The 23063-nt window shown below is 44.3% G+C and overlaps 1 protein-coding gene across 1 annotated transcript in view; it reads left to right on the top strand.

Annotated features, from left to right (window-relative positions):
- The window catches only part of LOC122798658 (zinc finger protein 664-like), a 158047-nt gene that overhangs the window by 37116 nt on the left and 97868 nt on the right, over positions 1–23063 (top strand). Inside the window, exon 2 of the mRNA XM_044067744.1 lies at positions 2044–2170. Within this exon, the coding sequence (XP_043923679.1) occupies positions 2044–2170 (127 nt within the window). The remainder of the gene's footprint in view (positions 1–2043; positions 2171–23063) is intronic.

Here is a 23063-nt window from a genome sequence, read left to right as displayed (position 1 = left end):
GACCAAACAAAGCCAACCGTATGACATTATTTAAGAAAAGAAACTATTACTTTTCTTAAATAATGGCATAGTATAATGCCTGTTTACTGCCCTTCCGCAGATGTCTGGCATCTGATGTACCGCTACCAAGCAGTACATCAGAGTTAGGCAAAAGCAACAGAGAAAGCAAGATCTCCGTTGCTTTTTTAAATGGGTTTAACAATGTTAAACCCACTTAACAGGAGATCTTGCTTTCTGGGACCGGACCTTTTCCATTAGTATAACTCGTGGTATAATAAAGCATTTACCTTACAGACACAAGATACATTGTTTGATTCTCACATGGGGTAATTGGCTAGGCTTAAAATGGCTCACAAGGATAGTTAGCCTAGTCCTAATCTATGAACCTATGAAGAATATAGGCAGGTGGTTTCTGTACCTTTTTTTTTTTGCCATCTGCAGATCCCTAAATGTGTGTTTTATGTCGAAGGTTGTGCTGTGCCACAAGTCAGTTGTAGAAGCTGCACATTCTAGCAGGAGTTGTAATGAAATTTACATACAGCTGGAATGTTCAGAGGCCAGTCATTAATGTGACTGCGCTTAATTATAATTTGTTTACCGAAGATGTGATGGTCTTTATTCACTAACAAATTTTTGTTTATGAATGTTCACGTAACTCTTATGGCAGTATGCATGAGTAATTTGTGGGTCTGATATTGTTTACAGAAATTAGATTAGGCAGAAGAAAGGTTAATTAAATCCTTTTTACTGATTTGGTAGCTAAAACCATGTGAGTGGGAAGGGAACCTTCTGAATGCAGTGGAGTTACTCCCATTTGTTGGCTTCCCTGGCCACTTATCTGTCCTGGGTTTCCATACTTTTCCCCAGTGCCAACAAGCTAGCTGTGGTCTTGGAATGGGTTTTTGCTACAACTTACCCTTTCTGCCTGTCTTACATGCAGAAGGTTCCTTCCCTGAGGTTACAGTACCCCAGATGACTTGTATTTACCCAGAGAGAGCTGTTATTGTGTAAAAGATCCATTGAAACCTGTTGTGAGGGATCCCATTGCATCAAAGTGGACATTTGGCATTTAACATTTTCTTACATATTACTGCTGGTATTCTGCAAGCAAACTCAGATATCTGGGGAAAAATCAATGAATTTGGAAGTAAATGACTGACTGTGAACTAGATCTGTAGAGACAACTGCACATGTATTCTGAAAACAGTCACATTGCACAGAATCACTGTATTTACATACAGAGACGTACCTACCAGAATTAATTACAGGAAATTTTAGTAGGTTGCAAGTACTTGTATTACTTGGTTGTCAGAATGATTTACAGATGAGAATTGTAGACAAGATGTAGCATATTCTTTGTTTAAATGCATGTAATTAAATTGTATGTGTAAATACATCAGTACTTAAAGACACTGTGTTACCAGGCTTGGTCTATAAATACCTGTGTCATAAATGGAGTGGCTGGGCATGCAAGTAGTCCTCTCAAGTGCCTAAGCATCCTGAAATTGTTGAGTATTTGCTAAGCTATCATCTAGAACAAAACGGTATCACTGTATCCCTATTGATTTGCTTAAGAACTTTTAGAAAGTAAGACGGTAAAATGACAAGGTGCCAAGAAGTATATAAAAAATGAAACCAGCATCATGAAAATTCTGGCACTTTGGGCACAGGAGTGACAGTGCCTATGAAAGTGTTAGCTGAAGCTGAAGCATACATACATTGGTGCCACTCCTAAAGCCTTCATGGGAGTGAAACTTCCTATGAAAGCATTAACTGAAGTGTACACTGGTGCCACAGCTAAAGCCTTCATGGGAGTGGAAGCTCCTGAGAATACACTAGCTGAAGTGCCAGACTGTAAGTACATTGCATGATTTTAGAGTTGTTTTCCTTTTAAGAATTTGACTTCTTGTGTTGTTTTGTTATTCTTACAGATTTGTCGCTTCTTCATGTTTCTTGTGTTGGTACCATGTTTAACATGGTGCATAACACATGTCTTGGCAGCATTTCAGACTACTGTAACAAACATGTTTTATATGCTTTCAGGTGCCCGAGACCTTTGAGGATGTCACTGTTGAGTTTTCTGCAGAGGAGTGGAAGATGCTGAATGAACAACAGAAGCAACTTCACAGGGAAGTGATGGTGCAGAACTATGAACACATGGTTGCAGTCGGTAAGGAAGTTGGTAGCACTAGAATGATCTTTACTTTAAAACTACAAGAGTGTGTCAGTATCGAGGGCAAGAATAAGGAGATTCTGCTGTAGCATGATTGTCCTTTCTTTGATAATAAATCAGTCTAAAGTGACTTATGAACTTTAGTCCGATTATTTGCCTTGCTCACAGTTACTCGTTTTTGACAGCAGAAACCATGGAAATCAAATTTGGATCTGTGTGAGTTGGCTCATTCCTCAGTTATTAGGACAACAGCCTGTAAAGTGGTCATCCTGCTTGTTTTCTTTTTCTTTATTCTTCAGTCTGCTTTCCCCAAAGAATGTTTGTTTTCCATGTGCTACGTGTAATCCTGAATGTTCTGCTGTCGATCACCCCCAATGCAGGACAGCAGCCTGAGCAGTGCTAACCTTTGTACTGTCCATTCTCCAGTATCATGTATCAGTAAAAACAAAATCAAAACTCCAGCAAAGCTAGACCTTTCACTGAGTGACCTCCCAAACCACTTGTATCGGAGGCACATGGGATATATGCAAATGACCGTTATGAACGTCAGGTGTTTCAGCTAATTGGCAATTCTGAATGCCCATGACTTGTTTCGTCATTTTAATGGACAACTTCAGGCCAATAAAGCCAAACCCCACTAGTTGTGGATATGCATATTTCAGCTTTGTTATGACCTCATTGGCACAGCACAAGCAGCGTGCTTGACAAAGCATAAGAAACACAGGGCTGTTATACCCAGCTGATGTCCATTATCATTTTTCAGCAGGCCACTCAAAGAACATGCACTCTTGTGTGGCAAAACCAGCTGGCCTCATGTGCTGCATATGGGAGTCCTAGTAATTCCACAAGAGGAAAAAAGTTAATGTATAATGTTGCTTTAATAATAATAATTCAAATGTTAATTCCTTCACTTCCTCATGGAGAACTATGGTCCTGCATCAAAGCATTTTTAAGTATATTAATTCAGAGATCACTCTACCTTAGGAGTAAAGGGAATTTTCTGACTCCCACAGGTCTGCAGTTTCTCTGTTAAGACTGCCTGTTCTTCTGTGTAAACGGGTGTCAAGTAAATCTAATTCAGTATGTCAGAATCAACTCAACTAAACCTCAGGGTGCTACTGGTCAATGTCAGAAGCCGAAACAAAAACTTACACTCCCTCCAAGCCCTACTCAAGCTCGAGAGTATAGACATGTGAGCAGTTACCAAGACATGGTTTAAAGCAGCAGAGAGTACCCCACCAGTGCAAGGTTTCAGTGCTTTCCACACTTGTAGATCAGTAGCTGCACAGACAAGGGCTAAAGGAGAGGTATCTCAATATATGTCAGTAACAAGCATACTTGTAGGTTGGTCAAACAGGATGACTTGCTGGAGTTTCTCCATATGCAGATCACTATACACAAAATCCTGTACCACATCCTAGCAAGCTGTAGGTCACCCTCTATGATAATCTCTCCTTTGACAATCATATTGTCAAAGTAGTTAGGAAATACTTCTATGTAGCCCATCTAATTACTAAAGGGTTCACATCTAGAAATAAAGAGATTATAGTGCCCCTCTGCTCGTCACTCATCAGACCCATCATAGAGTACAATGCCCCATTTGAGATGTACCTCACAAGACACTTCCAACAGCTGGAAAGACCACAAAAGTACCTCACCAAGAGGATTACTGGTCTCAAACATATGTCGTATGCAGCCCGAGCCATGTCCAACTCAGAATTGATGGACATGCTCCAGCTAAAGAAATCCAAGTCACTGCAAGCCACTCGCTCTAATGAGCTAAACCTCACCACAACAGTAAATAGAACATGCTGGAGGGATAGATTCCTGTCACAGAGACTTCCCCATGCTTTGGAACAAAGTTCCTAACTACATTAGGCAAAGCCCCTGACTAACACTCTTCAAGAGAAACCTTGACGAGTGGATGGGTAACAGAAAATACACCCCTGGGATCACTTCATTGGTTCTTCTTGACAGAGGCTCAGTTAATTAATCAATGAGGCAGCGAAAGCCGACACACTCTGACTAGGCTTATAAATGCCCTCAGGCAGATAGCCTAGTACCTACCTATGAACCTATGTCCCAAGAAGCTTGCAATGCATACTTACATCTACTGGAGACACTTACCATCCAACTTAATACCCTACATGTGGAAGACTTTAATTACCCCTCTATAGCCTGAGAATCCTACACAGCCTCAAATCTATAGGCACAGAGATTCCTGGTCTTCCTAAATACAAACACCTTTGACCAAATAGTGAATATGCCCACTAGAGGCTTCAACATACTGCACCTCCTGCTTACAGATATGAGAGAACACTGCACCCCTCCCCTCATCTCTCATCCTCCCTGGTAAGGTCTGACCATCTCAATCAAAATCAACTCTTTAATCCTATTTAAGCCAGTAACAGTTAGGCAAATTACGTTTAAGTGATGGATTGTCAAAATTCCATGTCCCTCCAAATCAGGAAGGGTAATTCCCATAAAGTTAGGAACTTTCTCATCAAGGTAAATAGGCAACTAAGATGGCTAATTAGGTCAAGCAAAACCAACTTTGAGATTAAGATAATCACCCAGGTGAAAGATAACCATAAGGCCTTCTGCATCTCTGTCTGAAACCTCAGGGGCAGCACAAACAGCAATGTAGTGAATTGGTGGTTAAGGATGCCACATTCACTGAGCCTGGCAAGCATAGTGAACCTGTTATCGGACAAATTAATTTCCAACTTTACCCCTCTCTCACCCCCAACCATCCCCTCAAAAATACTCTCAAACATAACCCCTCCAGCTATAATGAGGGAGCAGGTACTGGCTGCACTCACTAAAGCTAAAAACATGGCCTCAGTGGGTCCTGATAGCATTCCAGGATGCCTTCTGAATAGTCTAAAATATGACTTATTAGAACCCCTGGATTCATTGTTTAACTACTGTCTTAAAACAAGCTTTGTGCCACATGAGGGGAGGACTGCGACGGTCATGCCCCTCATAAGGAGGACCTTTAACAGATCCCAGAAGCTACAAACCCATTACATAAGTCTGACTAGTCTTATTTGCAAATTCATGGAAAGAATTATCATGTAAATTATCACTACGTATGTAGGAAACCTCCAAAATACTGGATCCATCCCAGTTTGGCTTTGTTAAAGAAAGGTCATGCAGCACCAAGGATCAAATGGTGGAAATAGAAAAAGGATAATTGTGAGGTGGAGTTCAGGGAAGAGTTAAGACAGGCACTGGGTGACAGTGAAGAGTTACCGAATAGCTGGGTAACTACAGCATAGCTAGTAAGAGAGATGGCTAGAAAGGTGCTTGGTGTGACATCTGGAAAGAGGAAGGAGGACAAGGAGACCTGGTGGTAGAATGAAGAAGTACAGGAGAGTATACAGAGAAAGAGGTTGGCAAAGAAGAAGTGGGATTGTCAGAGAGATGAAGAAAGCAGACAAGAGTATAAGGAGATGAGGTGCATGGCAAAGAGAGAGGTGGTGAAGGCTAAGGATAAGGTGTATGAAGAGTTGTATGAAAGGTTGGACACTAAGGAGGGAGAAAAGGACCTGTACCGATTGGCTAGACAGAGGGACCGAGCTAGTAAAGATGTGCAACATGTAAGGGTGATAAAGGATAATGAACGAAATGTACTCACAAGCGAGGAGAGTGTGTTGAGCAGATGGAAGGAGTACTTTGAGGGGTTGATGAATGAAGAGAATGAGAGCGAGAGAAGGTTGGATGATGTGGGGATAGTGAATCAGGAAGTGCAGTGGATTAGCAAGGAGGAAGTAAGGAAAGCTATGATGAGGATGAAGACAGAAAGGCTGTTGGTCCAGATGACATACCTCTGGAAGCATGGAGGTGTTTAGGTGAAATGGCAGTGGAGTTTTTAACCAGATTGTTTAATGAAATCTTGGAAAGTGAGAGGATGCCTGAGGAATGGAGAAAAAGTGTTTTGGTACTGATTTTTAAGAATAAAGGTGATGTGCAGAGCTGTAGTAACTACAGAGGGATTAAATTGATCAGTCACAGCATGAAGTTATGGGAAAGAGTAGTGGAAGCTAGGTTAAGAAGGGAGGTGATGATCATTGATCAGCAGTATGGTTTCATGCCAGAAAAGAGCACTACAGGTGTGATGTTTGCTCTGAGAGTGTTGAAGGAGAAGTACAGAGAAGGTCAGAAGGAGTTGCATTGTCTTTGTGGACTTAGAGAAAGCATATGACAGGGTGCTTAGAGAGGAGTTGTAGTATTGTACGAGGAAGTCGGGAGTGTCAGAGAAGTATGTAAGAGTGGTACAGGATATGTACGAGGGTAGTGTGACAGCGGTGAGGTCTGCAGTGGGAGTGACGCATGCATTTAAGGTGGAGGCGGGATTACATCAAGGATCAGCTCTGAGCCCTTTCTTATTTGCAATGGTGATGGAGAGGTTGACAAATGAGATCAGACAGGAGTCCCCGTGGACTATGATGTTTGCAGATGACATTGTGATCTGTAGTGAGAATAGGGAACAGGTGGAGGAGACCCTGGAGAGGTGGAGATATGCTCTAGAGAGAAGAGGAATGAAGGTCAGCAGGACTAAGACAGAATATGTGTGTGTGAATGAGAGGGAGGATAGAGGAATGGTGAGGATGCAGGGAGTAGAGGTGGCAAAGGTGGATGAGTTTAAATACTTGGGATCAACAGTTCAGAGTAATGGTGAGCGTGGAAGAGAGGTGAAGAAGAGAGTACAGGCAGGATGGAGTGGGTGGAGAAGAGTGTCAGGAGTGATTTGTGACAGACGAATACCAGTAAGATTGAAAGAGAAGCTCTGCAAGAGGGTAGTGAGACCAGCTATATTATATGAGTTGGAGACAGTGGCATTGACAAAAAGGCAGGAGTCAGAGCTTGACATGGCAGAGTTGAAGATGTTAAGATTTGCACTGGGTGTGATGAGGATGGACAGGATTAGGAATAAGTATATTAGATATTAGATATTATGGTCAGCCGCCAGAGAGGCAAGATTACATTGGTTTGGACATGTGCTGAGGAGGGATGCAGAGTATATTGGGAAAAAGATGCTAAGGATGAAGCTGCCAGGTAACAGGAAAAGAGGAAGGCCTAAGATAAGGTTTATGGATGTGGTGAGAGAGGACATGCAGGTGGTTGGTGTGACAGAGCAAGATGCAGAGGACAGGAAGAAATGGAAACAGTTTATCCACTGTGGCAACCCATAACAGGAGCAGCCGAAAGAAGAAGAAGAAGAAAGTCATGTTTACTGAATCTGGTGGACTGCTTTGAAAAGGTCACTAAGGCAATGAATGAGAGGGAAACAGTGCATACTGCCTGCTTAGATCTGAGAACTCATATAGATAGTAACCTAGCCTTTGACCAGCGTGTGTCCAAGGCAGTAAGTAAATCCTTCTGTGTTGCTCATTTTATAAGCAAGGGCATGGTATCTAGGTCCAAAGAAGTCATTATACCACTGTACTCTACCTAAGGTTGCCACCTGTCCCATTGTCAGCGGGACACTCATGGGTTGAGCTGCCTCATCCCATTGCCCGCTGTGCAAAGTAGTGGGACTTGAAAAGTCCTGCTTTTCAGTCACACTGAATTGCCGTGGAAAAGCCGCAATTACTTCCTGCTTTTCCATGGCAATTCAGTTACGTCACCAACCCGGACCTGCAGGCAAAGCTGCTACCTGTTAGGTCCGGGTGCTTTAATTCGTGCAGCAATTGGCTGCAGTTCATGAAAGGGGTGGGGATTGGGGCAGGAAGAGCCCTGCAAAGATCGTGACTGTAGGAGCGCTTTGTTTTAAGTGCTTCTACAACCACTAAAAAAACTACCGAGATTTTTTTTTTTCTAGTGAGCCATCCAGCCAGCCAGCCATACATCCATTCATCCATTCATTCATGCAGCCATCTATCCATCCATCCAGCCATCCATTCATCCAGCCAGCCAGCCATACATCCATTCATTCATTCATTTATTCATGCAGCCAGCCATCCATTCATTCATGCAGCCAGCCAGCCATCCATTCAGCCATCCATCCAGCCATGCAGCCATCCATTCATCCAGCCATCCATCCATTCATTCATCCAGCAGCCAGCCAGCCATTCATTCATGCAGCCATCCATTCATGCAGCCAGCCATCCATCCATTCATGCAGCCAGCCATCCATCCAGTCAGGCATCCATCAAGCCATCCATCCAGTCATTCATCCATCCAGCTGCTACTCCCACCAACCAGCTAGCCACTCCAGCAGTCAGCTAGCCACTCCAGCAGCTAGCCAGCTAGTCACTCCAGTAGCCAGCCAACCAACCACACCAGCAACCAGCTAGCCAGCTAGCCAGCCACTCCAGCAGCCATCTGTTGTACACATAACAGTATCTCCTTCACCGCTCCTGTGGTGACATCATGGTAGAGGGTGTGGCCAGTGTCATTGGCCACACCCCCATGTCCCACTTTGGCCTGCTTAAAAGGTGGCAACCCTAACTCTGCCCTCATCAGACCCATCATAGAGGAACTCAATCAACCAATCATATTCCTTAAATAACTAGTAACTTGGCAACAAATGTATCCGGCTATTATCTTCATTGTTATGTATTTCAACATTTTTTAAACTGCATCTTAAGCATTACATTTAAATCAACTATAATGTAAGTTACCTCAGCACCCTGCACTGGTATAAAAGTTTAAAAATGTTGAATATAATAACAACAATAGTTTTAGAAAACCAAGTATATATACCACTCTGAATCATCTACTCTTAGAAGCCTATGAGAAAATATGTGAAAATGAACTGCATGGAGTTCTGGGAGCTGGAAAATAGGTAACGGGTTTAGAAAGTTAAGTAAGAATAAACAACAAGCTCTGTACCAACCACAGAATGATACAGCCATTGTAATTAGACCAGCAGATAAAGGGGGTCGTACGGTGGTTATGGACCATAAGTTTTACCTTGACTAAGCATGCCTCTGCATAGGGGTGTGTGACTGCACTGCTGAGCATTGTTTATACCTGCAGCGCGGGTTTACTCACCATGCCACAGTGCTTAGCAGGGAAGGCAGCTTAAAAAAAAAACTAAGGAAATTGCTTGGGAAAGCCAATTATGTAGAAAATACTGCTAACCCATGTTCCACTTACACTGGCCCATTCAAACCAACCTCTCGATGAGGTACCTGGCAGGTGGAATGCATCATGGTTAGCCAATCACACAGGCTGCATCTGCAGCAGAACACTATAAAGAATGCGTACACCCTACAATTTGATTCCCCCCCCCACAATCTGCACCATTGGAGTACAGACTTGGGAATTTTAACTGACAGAATGCTAGGGGCTGCTGCTGCACTGCTACATCTGTATATGCTAGATGCTGAAGTCAATGCTGCCATTGACTATAGGCCTAGAAAGAGAAGGAGAAGAGTGTTCAGGCCCAGGGTAACCTTCCAGGAGCTAAATGAGTTGGAGATTGTAGAGCACTACAGGGTGGACAGGGACATGCTACAAGAACTCAATGAGCTCTGCTGCCTTCAACTCAAACCCAGAGCCAACAGAGGGGAACCCATCCCAGTGGAAACAACAGTATGTGTAGCCCTTAGAATACTAGCTACAGCTACTTTTCAAAGACAAACTGGGGACATGATGGGGATCTCGCAGGCATCTGCACCCAGGGTACTCCTCCAGTTCCTGGCTGCCATGCAAACACATGCCACTGAGCACATTTATTTACCTAGCACCCCTGAGAAGAGAGCCAGCACTCTGCATCTCTTCTACCATGTAGCACACTACCCTGAAGTACAGGGTGCCATAGACTGTACTCATGTACACAGTAAAGCACCACCCAGCGAGGAGGGTAGAGTCTACATCACCTGCAAGGGGTATCACTTTATCAACTGCCAGGTCATGTGCAATGCCCAGGGCATTATCATAAATTTGTGTGCTGGCAGCCCTGGCAGTTATCACGACTCCCATATTTGGCACTCATCACAGCTGTATCAGATGTTTGCCAGGGGGGACATCCCGTATGGCCATCTACTTCTACCGAAGGGTGCTGGCTATGCACTGGAACTGTGGACGATGACACCCATCAGAAATGCACACACACACCTAACAAAGAACGCCATAAACACAAACACAAACTAGGAGCATCATAGAGTGTGTGTTTGGGCTGCACAAGTAACGGTTCCAGTGCCTCACTATATCTGGTGGAGCCCTGCAGTACTGTCCAACCACATGTGCACAGATGTTCACAGTATGTACCATGCTACACAATATGATCCTGCAGAAACAGCTGTGGCAGGATCATCACAGGAAAGGGACACACAGACTCCCACCACTGCCAAGGTCCCCACAGCCACACCCACAAGTCAGAGTAGCAGCAGGATGTAAAGGCCATCATGTAACTGTATCAGTACTTACAACAAGTCAGTGAGCACCATGTAGTAGTATATTACCAGAAAAATGCAAGTGCCTGAGGAGCAGAGCAGACATGTAGGGTGGAATGCTGGACATCCTGCAAAACATGTACAGTCAGAGGTGTGAAGACTATAACCCTGTGTGTGTGGTTTTACATCATATACTCCAGTCACAGCATACGTACAACCACTTAGAGCAGGAAATAAGGACAAAGCCAAGAAGAGGAGTGGAACAAAGGCCCAAATATAAGGAGAAGGATTAACTAGTAGCCAGACAAATATCGAAAGTGCAGAGAATACCAGGTTGTGCAGTAGCATGGGTTCCCTGGTGTGTATGGAGTCAGTAACTCAAATGTCTTTCATCAGTTCCTAATGTCAGTCTATACTGATTTTTCACTGATGTACCAGAAAATCACAATGCTGTGTAAAATGTACCATACATATGATGCAAAACCCCCTACAGAGTATTACAATCTGTGCAGTCGCTAAGTATGAGTCATATATTACGTTCAGCATACAGCCGGGGATTCCCTTGGACATAATATCAGGGAGGTGCTGGAGTGTTGAATCAGGTGCAGCAGCCAATTGGCTGTAGCACACAAAATCCCTGGAGTACAGGTAGGTCTGGCCTGGAGTCAGCTTGTAAGTACTGACAGCCACACTGGGCATGCTGCTACACTTAGCTAATTTCAGCCCATGTCTGATGTCTCATATGCCTAAAGAAATGAGATGTGAAAATATCTCTGTGCGTACAGACAGCCATGTATACGTATCTTGTCTCTCCCTATCCCCCTCAGACATGATTACCATTATCTATCAGTATGTGGCAAAAAAAAAAAAAAAAAATATATATATATATATATATATATATATATAAAATATGGGTCTAGGACATTTCACTGAATGCACATTTCACTGAAAGTTATATATCGCCTTTTCCCCACTGTAGTGCAACCCTGGAGTTAGTAATATAGTAAGGAGGGGCACCACCCCCCACATTGGGGGGTGTGGGGGGCATAGCCCCTGACATATTTCAAATATTTTGAACTATATACATGGATACTCGCAATTCCAATATATTACTGTTTTCCGAACATAATATATACTTAAAATATGTGGGGGGCACACCTTCTTACTATATATACTAACTCCAGAATCGCACTACAGTGGGGAAAAGGCGATATATAACTTTCAGTGAAATGAGTTTCAATGAATTGAGTTTTCAGTGAATTGTGCTTTCAGTGATTTGTGTTCAGTCATTTGAGTTTCAGTGAAATGTGCATTCAGTGACATGTACTAGACCCATATATATTGATATACAGGTTTTATATATAGTGAACAACTGTGCATTAAAACTACCCCCCCCCCATGCAGATACACCTGACACCCATGTACTGGTATGCAGAGGCTGTGACAATGGCAAATGGCTGATACAGTGTTACAGTGATGAACACAGGTAGCTTACCTGGACACTCCTCTGCTGTGGATCCTGTGGCACCCACCTCCAAGATGTATGAGGTGATGGATGCTTGGGAGGTGAGAGTTGTTCCCAGGTTTGCCAGGAATTCCTCTGTGGCCGAGAGTGGTTATTCCACTGCAGGCCCCCCACCGGTAGCAGCATGGTCCCTGGCTACAGCGGCAGCCCTTTGCCATGCAGCATTGACTATATCTGTGGCCCATTGTAGGACCTGCTCGTAGGTTCTGTCCTGTAGCCCTACATTGCTGACTGCTGTGACAAGGTCAGCCCACAGTGGTGCACGCTGGTCATGACTGTGGCGAGTCATGGACAGCAGAATGTCGTGATGCAGTCTGAGGCCATACAGGATGGCATTATTTTCAGCTTCTGAAAATGGGGGGTGCCTCCTTCTATACATCTTATCTGAAAGACAACAAGAGGAGGAACACATCACCAGACCATATACATTGATATCCACTATGTACAGACCCTGCACATCCAAATTACTCTACCTCTCACACCATAACCCGCAGTCTATCAACACACTATGTATATCGCTACCACCGACATAACAGCAATACCGGTTATGTCCCTGTGTGCCATGAGAGAGTGTGCTGTATGTCTCCACATCCATCAATACCATCTACTGTGGTATGTCTCCTGTGGGCATTGTCCCACTACTGTGTCATACGGCCACTGTGAGACACATAGGTGTGTGTTATTACATGCATGTGGGGACAGTCCAGCAACATCACTGTGCCACAATGACAGACCGCAATGCAAACCTGCTGTAGTCTATCCTCTCTGTAGGTGTCATGCCTCTCCAGTACACAGATGTTTGCAGAATGTGTATGTGTGCCTGATGTATTTGGTCCTTTTGGCAGACACCTGTTGATGTCTGGCAGGCGATTGGCCAATAATTGATGGTTGTTCTCAGAATATGGTGAATCTGGTTGTCACATGCCAGAACCCTGGGAAAACAATTATGCTACAGTAATATCTTTCACTCTATTCATAGTCTTACTTTGTATGACCAATATGTATGTTCTGTTGGTGAGGTTTGGCCTGTGTCCCTCCCCCAGTAATACTGGCTCTGACCTGACTTCTTGCTGTAGGGGGCTGCCAGGTATGTTAGCCATAGCTCTCATGCAATGACATACAAATGTCAAACTGTGACCAACTGTGACCTAGCCAGAGTACATCAGGGACAGTCATAGGTTCATAGGTGTGTACTAGGCTAATGGCCCTGGGGCCTTTATAAGCCTAGTCCATAGAAGTGCCCTGGCATTGTGCCGCCCGTCATTAGTTCCCAGTGCCTCTATCAAGTAGAGCCACTAGAGTGATCCTCGGGGTAAAGTTTCTATTTCCCATCCACTCAAGATTTCTCTTGAAGAGGACTAGCGAGGTGCTCTGCTTGACATGTATGGGAAGTCTGTTCCAGAGCATGGGTAGTCTCTGGGTTATGAACCTGTCCCTCCAGTATGTTCTGTTGATTGTGGTAATAAGGTTGAGGTCTCCGGAGCATGTGGTGCAGAGGGATTGGGATTTTTTTAGTCGTAGCATTTCTAACAGAGCTGGGGCAGACATGGCTTTGTAAGTCATGCAGAGATTGCCTCATAGTAGACGATATGAGACAGAAAATAGCTGGAGTTTTTGAGTCTGTCCATGTAGGACAAGTGTTTAAGGCTTAGGATCCTCTTCATGAGGTATTTTTGAGGCCTCTCCAGCTGTTGCAGGTGTCTAGTGAGGTACATGCCAAATGGGGCATTATACTCTATGATTGGTCTAATGAGGGAAGCGTAGACAGAAATGATGACCTCTTTCTTCCTGGATGCTAAACCTTTGGTAATGAGATGTGTCACATAGAAGGACTTTCTGATCACAGTGGCAATGTGGTGGTCGAAGGAGAGGTTGCTGTCAACCTGTGTCCCCAGATCTCTTATAACACCTTCAGTGTTCAGTGGGCTCCCATTGATGTGGTAATTAGTGGGAACTGAGTTTCTCCCAAAGGGGACGACAATGCATTTTTTGGCATTAAGCTTAAGCCCATGGTTTCAACACCAGTCATTGGTCTCAGTGAGGCCTTTCTGTAGGATGCCTGCTTCACTTGGGGAGTTAATGATGGCTCTCAGCTTGCAGTCATCTGTGAATTTGGTCAGCCAGAGTCCCTCCGTGTTGGTCCGGACTTCTGAGAAGTGGATGCCAAACAGGAGAGGACCCAGGACCAAGCCCTGTGGGACTCCACTTGTGACTGGTCGCCAGTCTGAGTCTGCTACTTTCACACTGTGAGTTCTATCTGTGAGCCAATTACCTAATGATATAGGGGTCGATGGCTAGTTTACTGAGTTTATCAATAAATCCTGAGTGAGGAATAGTATCAAAGGCTTTGGCCAGATTGAGGTATGCTGTATGAACTGCCTTACCTTCATCCACCGCTGTGGTGTCTGACTCAAAGAAGTCAACCAGGTTGAGCAGGCATGATCTACCTTTCACAAAACCACAAAGGCAACCTCTGGACTGATGTCTGAGAAATATAGACATGAAAGCATGAGAATAGCATGGAGCCAATGACCTGAAATGATTGGCTGATACAGCATTAAAAAGACATGTGATCCTGCCTTGGGATATGATCAGTCATGATCAACTGACGCAGATTGTGGGTCTTAACAATTGGCTAAGCTTATGATGTCAAGGAAAGGGGATTCAGATTATCTGCATCTATGCTTGGGATTCAGTTTATCAGCTAAGATCCAACTGGCTCTGACTGTGATTACATGATAAACAGGTACAATTGCAACCCCGATTACACCTTCTTCAAGCTCTTTTAAAGCAAACTTCAACCACCAAAATGCCACTTCTCAAGCAGCCTATAGCATGCACTGAACAAAATATCAAAATGCAGATGCTCGCAGTCTACGAGGCACTGGAACTGAATCACAAAAACCAATGCCAGAAAACCACTCTTCTGGTTCCAGAGCTGCCATGTCATCCCGGCTAACAGAGCACCACCCACCCAGCTAAAACAGAGGACCCTCACATCCACCTGAGAGGTGGCAACACAGGCATAAACCTGAGGCCACCAGCCCAATCCAGAAACAGGCCAGACTGTGCAAAGGTGGATAGCTTACTTTCTACAACCCAAAATACCCACCCCCAATCCAACACCCTACTTACTTAAACACCCCACAAATACCCAGAGACCCACCACCAAACACTGGAATATTTAACTATTTTAATTAACTGGGCCATTAACTGGATAAACCCTAATACTCCTGTTATACTCACACAGGAGTTCATAGTCCTGACAGCAATAACCTTTAGGATCAACGCGCCTTTATCCATTCACTCCTTCCAAAATCCTAGCTCCATACCTTCAAGTAGTCCCAACGCTCACCACCATTCAACCTGTCCCCTTATTATCCATAATCCATAATGCCCAATCCCCCTAAACATCCAAGTCCCACCCCACCCCCAGTCTCTAAACACCCATATCCACCCTCATCCCACCTCCACCACCCAAAAGAAAAAGTGCCAAAAGTCCAAACCCATGCAACAATACAACAACTGGAATAAAAACACCTCCAATCAAACACACATACTAGTGCGCAAACTGACCACTCCATCATGAAATGTAATCCCACAAATCATTTGAAAAGGAAGTGCCAAGCATCCCCATAATACAATGAAATCTTTAAAACAAAACAAAAAGAAAGCAAAAAATGCCAAAATGCAAAATCAAAGACTTTACAACAAAAAAAGAAACCTTTGCAAAAAGAGGAAAATCAAACAAAACAAAAAAAAAAACACTTCCAAAGAAAAGAAAAAATGCCTCATAAAATCCTCCCAAAAAGCAGAAAATAAAAATCTCATAGATGCTCATTTAAATAGCAAAGCAACAGCTCTGCTCAGATCTAAATGGCAATAAACCAATACTGATCACATGCCAACTAAGGATCCAGAATAATGCCTACTCCATCGATTCAGCCGATAAAAACACCCCAGATCATACGGAAGATTGCCAAATTCCCTTCACAGGTGCCAAATTCCAGTCCATCTTGCAAGAACTAAAGCCATGAGCATCCATGCCAGCCAAAACGTATCCACTAAAGCCTATGACATGTAGCAACCACAACCATGGACACACCACATCATGGGTCATGTCATACATGATCCTTTAACCATACACTGCTGTCAGTCATGTCATGCCCATATCTCAAGCAGAGCTACAGTTATCCCAATCCCACACCTACCCTCCAGATCCCCTAGGGGGGGATATCCCAGGTATCCATTAAAGCATTATCCAAGACCATAGAAGTATTTAAGACATTGGCATCCTTCAAATTGGACATGCCTTCAAACACTGGACCATAAGCAACTTGTTTCCTGTAGAACCCTGATCTTGATTGTGACATCTCCATGACTTCTCCTGAACCTGATTGACTCCAGCCTATCTGTCTCTTGAGCCATTCAAGGCCTTTGACACCATCAGCACACTGGAACCCCTCCTTATCAGATAGTGGTTGGGTATTTTGGGTATTGATCCCAATTGGTTAAATGGGTTGCTAAATGGCTTACTGATAGAAAAAGTCCCTGTAAAAGTAGCCTAAATCCACTACACAACAGAAGCCACTAACTCGGAGTACCTCAGGTAGCTCAGCTCTTGACCACATTCTTTCTTGTGAAGGGTTCACTTCAGGTAAACAGGTTGGGTGGCTAAGGGTTCTGCTGGCTATCAACAGCACAAAGGACTGCCATGACTATGACTTATGATGGATACTGCAGACTGGATGATCTGGGATACTCACAAACACCCCTTACAGAAACAGAGACTTGCCATGGGGGCACAGATGCTGTTAACCCTTTGCATGGGCTCCTTTGGGAAAAAAAAGAAATATATTATTGTTACACTATGGGTGGCAGTACACTAAACAAAAGTGAAAAGAGACTTAGGGACACAGGTGTGGAGGTGATAGCCACATAGGGACACAGGTACACCACACAGTCAGGAAATCTTTCTATGGGCACACCTCATCACGAAGGGGGTTCATCCAAAAAAAAATCCAGGTCATTGTCACTGTCATCATCCATCACTCCCCATCTAGATACCATTATACCGCCCCCATTGTACCTCTCAAGATATCTGCAACAACTGGAAGGCCTCAGAAATACCTCACTAAAAGAATCACAGGCCAAAGCAGATGCCCCAAGCAGATGCCCTTAAAACTCCAGCTATGCTCTATGCATATATGCAGTCTACTCTACTCTGATCTCTCTCTGCTACCATTATACAAGGCCATATCAAACCCCAGAGCTGTTGGACATGCTACATAATCCCAATCCAAATCCCTTCACGCACACGGGATCTAAACCATCATCACAAATCAACAAAACATGCTGGCTGGAGAGGTTCTGACCTGACCCAGAGACTTTCAGACTTAGATTTGCCCATACATCAAGCAGAGTGCCTCCTCTTTGGACCTCTTCAAGAGGAACCTTTTGATTGGATGGGAGAAATTCAAAATTCACCCAGGCCAGTCACCCACCCCCTAGACAGGGGGGGTCAGGAAAGTAAGCGTGGGAGAAAATAGCCAGGGAATTGTTATGGCTAGGCTTGTATAGGCCCTAGGGCTGATAGCCTAGTACCAACCTATGAACCTATGAACATTGTGTGGAATCTACAGTTTGGAGATTCCCTATATCTTTGTTTATTAGGTCCATAATGATCCGCCCCATAACCTTACATATTAGACTCATCAGGCTAATGGGGCGATAATTTCGAGGGTTTGTAGTCGCTCCTCCTTTATGGAGAGGGATGACTGTAGCAGTGCGCCATTTGGCAGGGACAAAGCCTGAGGTGAGGCTGTGAGTGAACAGAGCACACAGATGTGGTGCCAGTTCACTTTGTAATTCATGTAGAACACAGCCAGGGATATTGTCAGGTCCCATGGAAGCTGTATTCTTGTCCTTAGACAATGCAGCTTTAACCTGTGCTGCAGTAATGCTGGGTGCCTGGCATTCTTCCGGTATTGAGATTGGTCCTTTGGAGGGGAGAGAGGGGTAAAGTTGGCACCGAATCTGTCGGCCAGTATGTTGGCAATATCTGTTGGTTCAGTATAGGAGGTACCATTGTGCTGTAACTCGGAGCAAATCTGAGTATTGCCATGGAGATTCTTGATATAACTGCAGAAGGCTTTGTGGTTGTTCTTAGTGTCTGCCACAATTCTGCCTTCATAGCTGGCTTTGAGGTTTTGATGAGGGATCTCAACTTTTTGATGAGGCTAATAATAGAATTTTTCCAGTCTTGGGACTTCGGTGCCATGAAGTTAGCCACCTCTGTCTCTAGGAGTACAAAGTCAGCTTTGGAGGAGTTTTTCATGGTGGATACCTTTGTGGGGAGGTGTGGGTGAGATGTGGATTTCCATGGTGATTAGTCTGTGGTTGGATCTAACCAGGGGGGAATTGACTATTGGTGTAGACCAATGGTTGTCCATGTTAGTAATAACTAGGTCAAAGATATTGCTTCCTCTAGTTGGGGTAAGAATGAGCTAGTCCAGGGATTGGAATTGATGAATTCCATGAAGCGTTGGGCCAGTGCATTGGTGCATGAGTAATTTTCCCAGCTGATGGAGGGGTAGTTGAAGTCACCTAGTATGAGAGTGTTGGGTTGGATCTTAATAGTTTCCAGGGTGCTTAGGAATGTGGAGTGAGAGTCTTGGGAAATGGTTGGAGACCTATAGCAAGATACGACCTGAATCGCTGTCTTACCCAATATTAGTTGGACCTGGAGTATCTCAGATGCATTATGGTGGGCTACTAGTCTGGAGGTGTGCATATCCTTTAGGAATATGGAGACACCACTGTTTTTGGAGCTTCGGTACATGTTCTGGGGCCAAAGGGTGTGGAATGAATTATAGCCTGGTAGCGCAGGGGTACTTTCTGCTGCTTTAAACCAGGTCTCCGTTACATCACAAATGTCATTGTTCTCCATTTTGAAGAGTGCTTTGATCGAGTGCAACTTGGGATTTAGAATTCTGGTGTTGTGCAGCATGACCTTCAGATTGCATTTATTTATAGCTGTTACGGTGGTAATTTGGTCTTTGGAACGCTACCTAAAAAAGGCACTATAGGGGTGGCAAGAACATTAGCCAGTACCCAGAAACTGAGGGGTGATAGATGCAGGCCATCTCTGGCAAAGCATTGAGGTCTGTCAATCATGTCATCCCAAGCAGACAGATACTAGATCCCCTGAGAATGACACCAGAAACCTAGCCAATTGTTGAAGTCAGTCATTTTCTGTTTGTACTTCTGGGTGATTGTAGGATGCTGCTCAGAGCTAGGGTCATACCTGCCTGGACCACATAATCTAAGAGCTCCACCGTGTCTCTTTTCATGTAGTCCAGGGAGGTGTGTCTCAGGTCATTCACACCCACATGGACAATGACAGATTCATACTTGTACTTGTTGTGGAGTGACCTGAGTGTGTGTGTGTTATGTGTTGGATTCTGGCACCTGATAGACAGTTACCTTCTCCTTATTCAGCCTAGTGAGTGGGACATCAGTGTGCCTCACTATTGAGTCACCTATGATTATTGTAGTGGGCAAGCTGCTTTGCCTTAGAGGCTCAGGTTGAGGGGCACACTGTTTAGGTGAGCTATGTGTTTTGTGGTTTGTGCTGTGGACAACTTTACAATGTCTGACCTATTCCTTTGTGACATTCACAGACTGAGAGGTGCTGAATGACAGTACATCATGTGATATGACAGTTGTGTCCAAGTTCACTGACTGATAATATGTCTACCACATAATCTAGTAGAATTCGTACAGGAGCCAACCGTTGTAGGAGGGACCGAGAGGGCCACAGTTGTGATGTAATTCACAGTAGGCACAGTTGAGAGACCTGCCTGTAGCTGTTGGACAGCAGACTATCACCAGCATATCATTCCCATAGATGTATTGCAGGCCTACTGTTGGTATCCTTATTCCCCATAACTCCATCCTCCCATCTGCGTCCCATTATATGGGGACTTGTATTGCATATCTGGAAGAGTAATGTAATCCTTTTGTGAAGAAATACTGAAGAACAATGCTTGGTAAATCGCAGTCTGTCGTGGTATGGAAAGTTGCAGACCTGTTTACCCTAGGCAGTTGCTTGCCTTTTGTAGGTAATGCTCAGTAACAGGTAACTGCCTATGCACCAATCCGTGGCTCAGACTTGCTAATTGCATCCAGAACAACTGGGTTGCATTTTCATTAGCCAATGACATAACACAACAGTGCAATATTTAAGGCCTTCATGTAGGCCTTTGCCCCTTTCTTAGTCTGTGAGATGGACATTAGTGATGTGTGGAATCTACAGCATCACACAGGGTAGGGACTAATACTGTCCACTGTTGAGATTTATGAGGTATGGCCACAGTTTTGCATGCTGTGTTTGGCCATTGTCAATTAACTTTATGATTATCTGGCAGTTCAGTGTTCAACACTGTGGGTTGAGGTCAGTAAGAGGGAAGAGACATGTGGATGTCAGACATCATACCTGTCAGAATATGCATGCTGCCACCGCAGCTGGTGGTCTGTCAGCTCTGTATGTTAGGGGCAGACTGTGACACGTCCCTGTTGCTTGACATTTGCCCCCACCCCTTTATGTATGGGTGTCGTGTGGATCCATTGTTTTAGGGGGCTGTGAGGTATGGTAGGTCTGTAGCAGGTAGTGTAACATACAGCTGCATATGTTGCAGCCTGCAGCTGCTGCTTTTTGCCTAGGACTCATAGGGGGAGTGTGAACACATTGGGGGACAGCAAGCTGTATGTGTCACGGAGGGAGCAGTATCAGCTCTGTCATTACAGCAGAGCCAGGGTGAGGGTACTCATAACAGTCCAGTTGAGGCATGTGCCTAGGGTACATCTGTTATGTAACAGTGCCAATCAGAGAGTAGTAGGCAACATATAGGTAGACTATAGAACATGTCCACTGTGTCCATACCTGCAGTCCTTTTTACTTTCTAACATGTGTATCAGTTAATTCAGTAACAGCAACTTGTTTTGGTTAAAATTGCATGACTTAGTCATTATTTGCTGCATTGACAAGAATGTAATTGAAGTGCAACACAATGGATTGGAACGCAGGACTGTGGGTGGCAAAATGTACTGCATGCATGACATTTAACAGACTGAGCTACAGAGTCACAGCTGCAGGAGGTGTAACTTCTATCTTTAATAACGTGCCAGGACTTTAGCAGACAGATATGTTTTTGTGAAAGAATGCCAAAACGGGCACAACTGTGGACATTATGCAACATTCTGTACAGTTGATGGCTATAACTGCTATCCCAGGCCTCACATACATCCATTAATATTTATTTGGCTGTGTACTGGTGTAGTGTCTGCATCACAGTCCCAAGTACACTGCTAATTCCCCCATTATATGTACTTGCAATGTGTCAGTGTCAATCAGGATATGTTGGTGGAAACACCTGTTGTAGTTCAGAGCTGAGTGGCCTAGTGGGCTACAACACTGTGTTGTAGTTGACAGGGACCAAAGTTCGAGATGTGGCAGGGGTGAATATTTTGAAGATGTGCCTAACAATGTCAAAAACACATAAGATGACTAAGGCAGTTTGAAGCATGTTTGCGCAGTTTGCACAACATGCTGCACCACTTATCTCCACTTAAACTCACGCTAATAATAAAAACAGAAAAGAAAAAAGGGGTGATAGGAAAGTGGTGAAATGGGGGCAAGCAGGGGGAAAAACATACTGAAAGGCAGGTAAGGATGTGCAGAACAGGTGTAGGAAAGGACCATAACTCTCCATTACTTCTACAGCAACAGCTGTACAGGTTTCACAGAATTTGGAATATGGAGCCTCACACCCCAGAGAGAGGGCTGAAAGCAACATAACTGTGTTGATTAATGTAATGATTCATTGTGTCCGGTGAATGTGGGTGTGAAATGGAGAGCTATGTATCAGGCGATATATATATTTTTTTTGAATAGGGCCCCCCCCCTTTTTTTTTTTAGAGTGAGAATGGAATGGGTGGTGTGTGACGCATAAGGGGGTAAACGACTTGGACAGGGAGGGTGTTGTGGAATCAGAGAGTCATGTGCCCCCAGATGACAGCAGTGTGACTGAGCTCCCTATCCATTGACACTCAACAGTGCTCCTTCACTGCCCCGAAGGTGGCTGTGCTGGAGGCTGGGCATCGGGGCTACCTTGCCCCTCCAGGTTGGCCAGTCTGCCCTCAGTCTGGCGCAGGCATTTCTCATAACCTCAATGCAGTATCCTGCACTTTGTCACTGGTAGCTGTTCCTGTGTGACATCCCCCCCTTCCACCCTCGATCCCAGGGGGGACAGGCGCCATCCCCTAAGGCAGTTCCCATAGGTGGTGCAGGGCGGCCCCATCCCCTAAGGCAGTTCCCATAGGTGGTGCAGGGCCAGCTGAGGAGGCACAACCAGCTTGGGTCCCAGATGTGATGGGACCCAGTTCCACGGCCAGCTGAGGTAGGGTAGGCAGATCTCCAAGAACCGGCCTACCCAGTCGAGCTGTGGTGTTGAGGTATGTCAATGTGTATAGGTTAGTAATGAACATAAAAACATTTTGTCAGTTATAACAGCATGCCAGAACATTGCAAATAACCCAGTAACATAACATTGCATAGTATGTGGAACACAACAATACGTGAGATAACAGTATAGTAACAGCATGCCAGTAACAGTTATGACACAATGCCAACAGCATAGGTAATTCAACATGTTATGTTAGTATACAACCATTGTATTGCATAACTATAATAACACAAGGCTCAACATAAATGTTAATAGTAAACCATAACTGATGTATAACATGATGAAGATAAGGGGTGGGGGGAGTAAGAAATACAGTCCATTAGTACAAGTATAGGCTATATAGTTTGCAACAGTACTGTTAATTACTCTACAGGTCTGCCCTTCCTTTATGTAACAGTTCCCTATAGCTTCTGCAGACGTACAAACCTCTCAAGCTATCCGCATGGAACAGTATGGGCCAAGCTGTAACATCTACAGATACACAGCTACAG

This window comes from Protopterus annectens, chromosome 3.part1, assembly GCF_019279795.1.
Source record: "Protopterus annectens isolate FY-2018-M chromosome 3.part1, PAN1.0, whole genome shotgun sequence".
Lineage (NCBI taxonomy): Eukaryota > Metazoa > Chordata > Ceratodontiformes > Protopteridae > Protopterus > Protopterus annectens.
The sequence above is the reverse complement of the archived record's forward strand: the minus strand, read 5'-3'. Positions and strand labels throughout refer to the sequence as shown.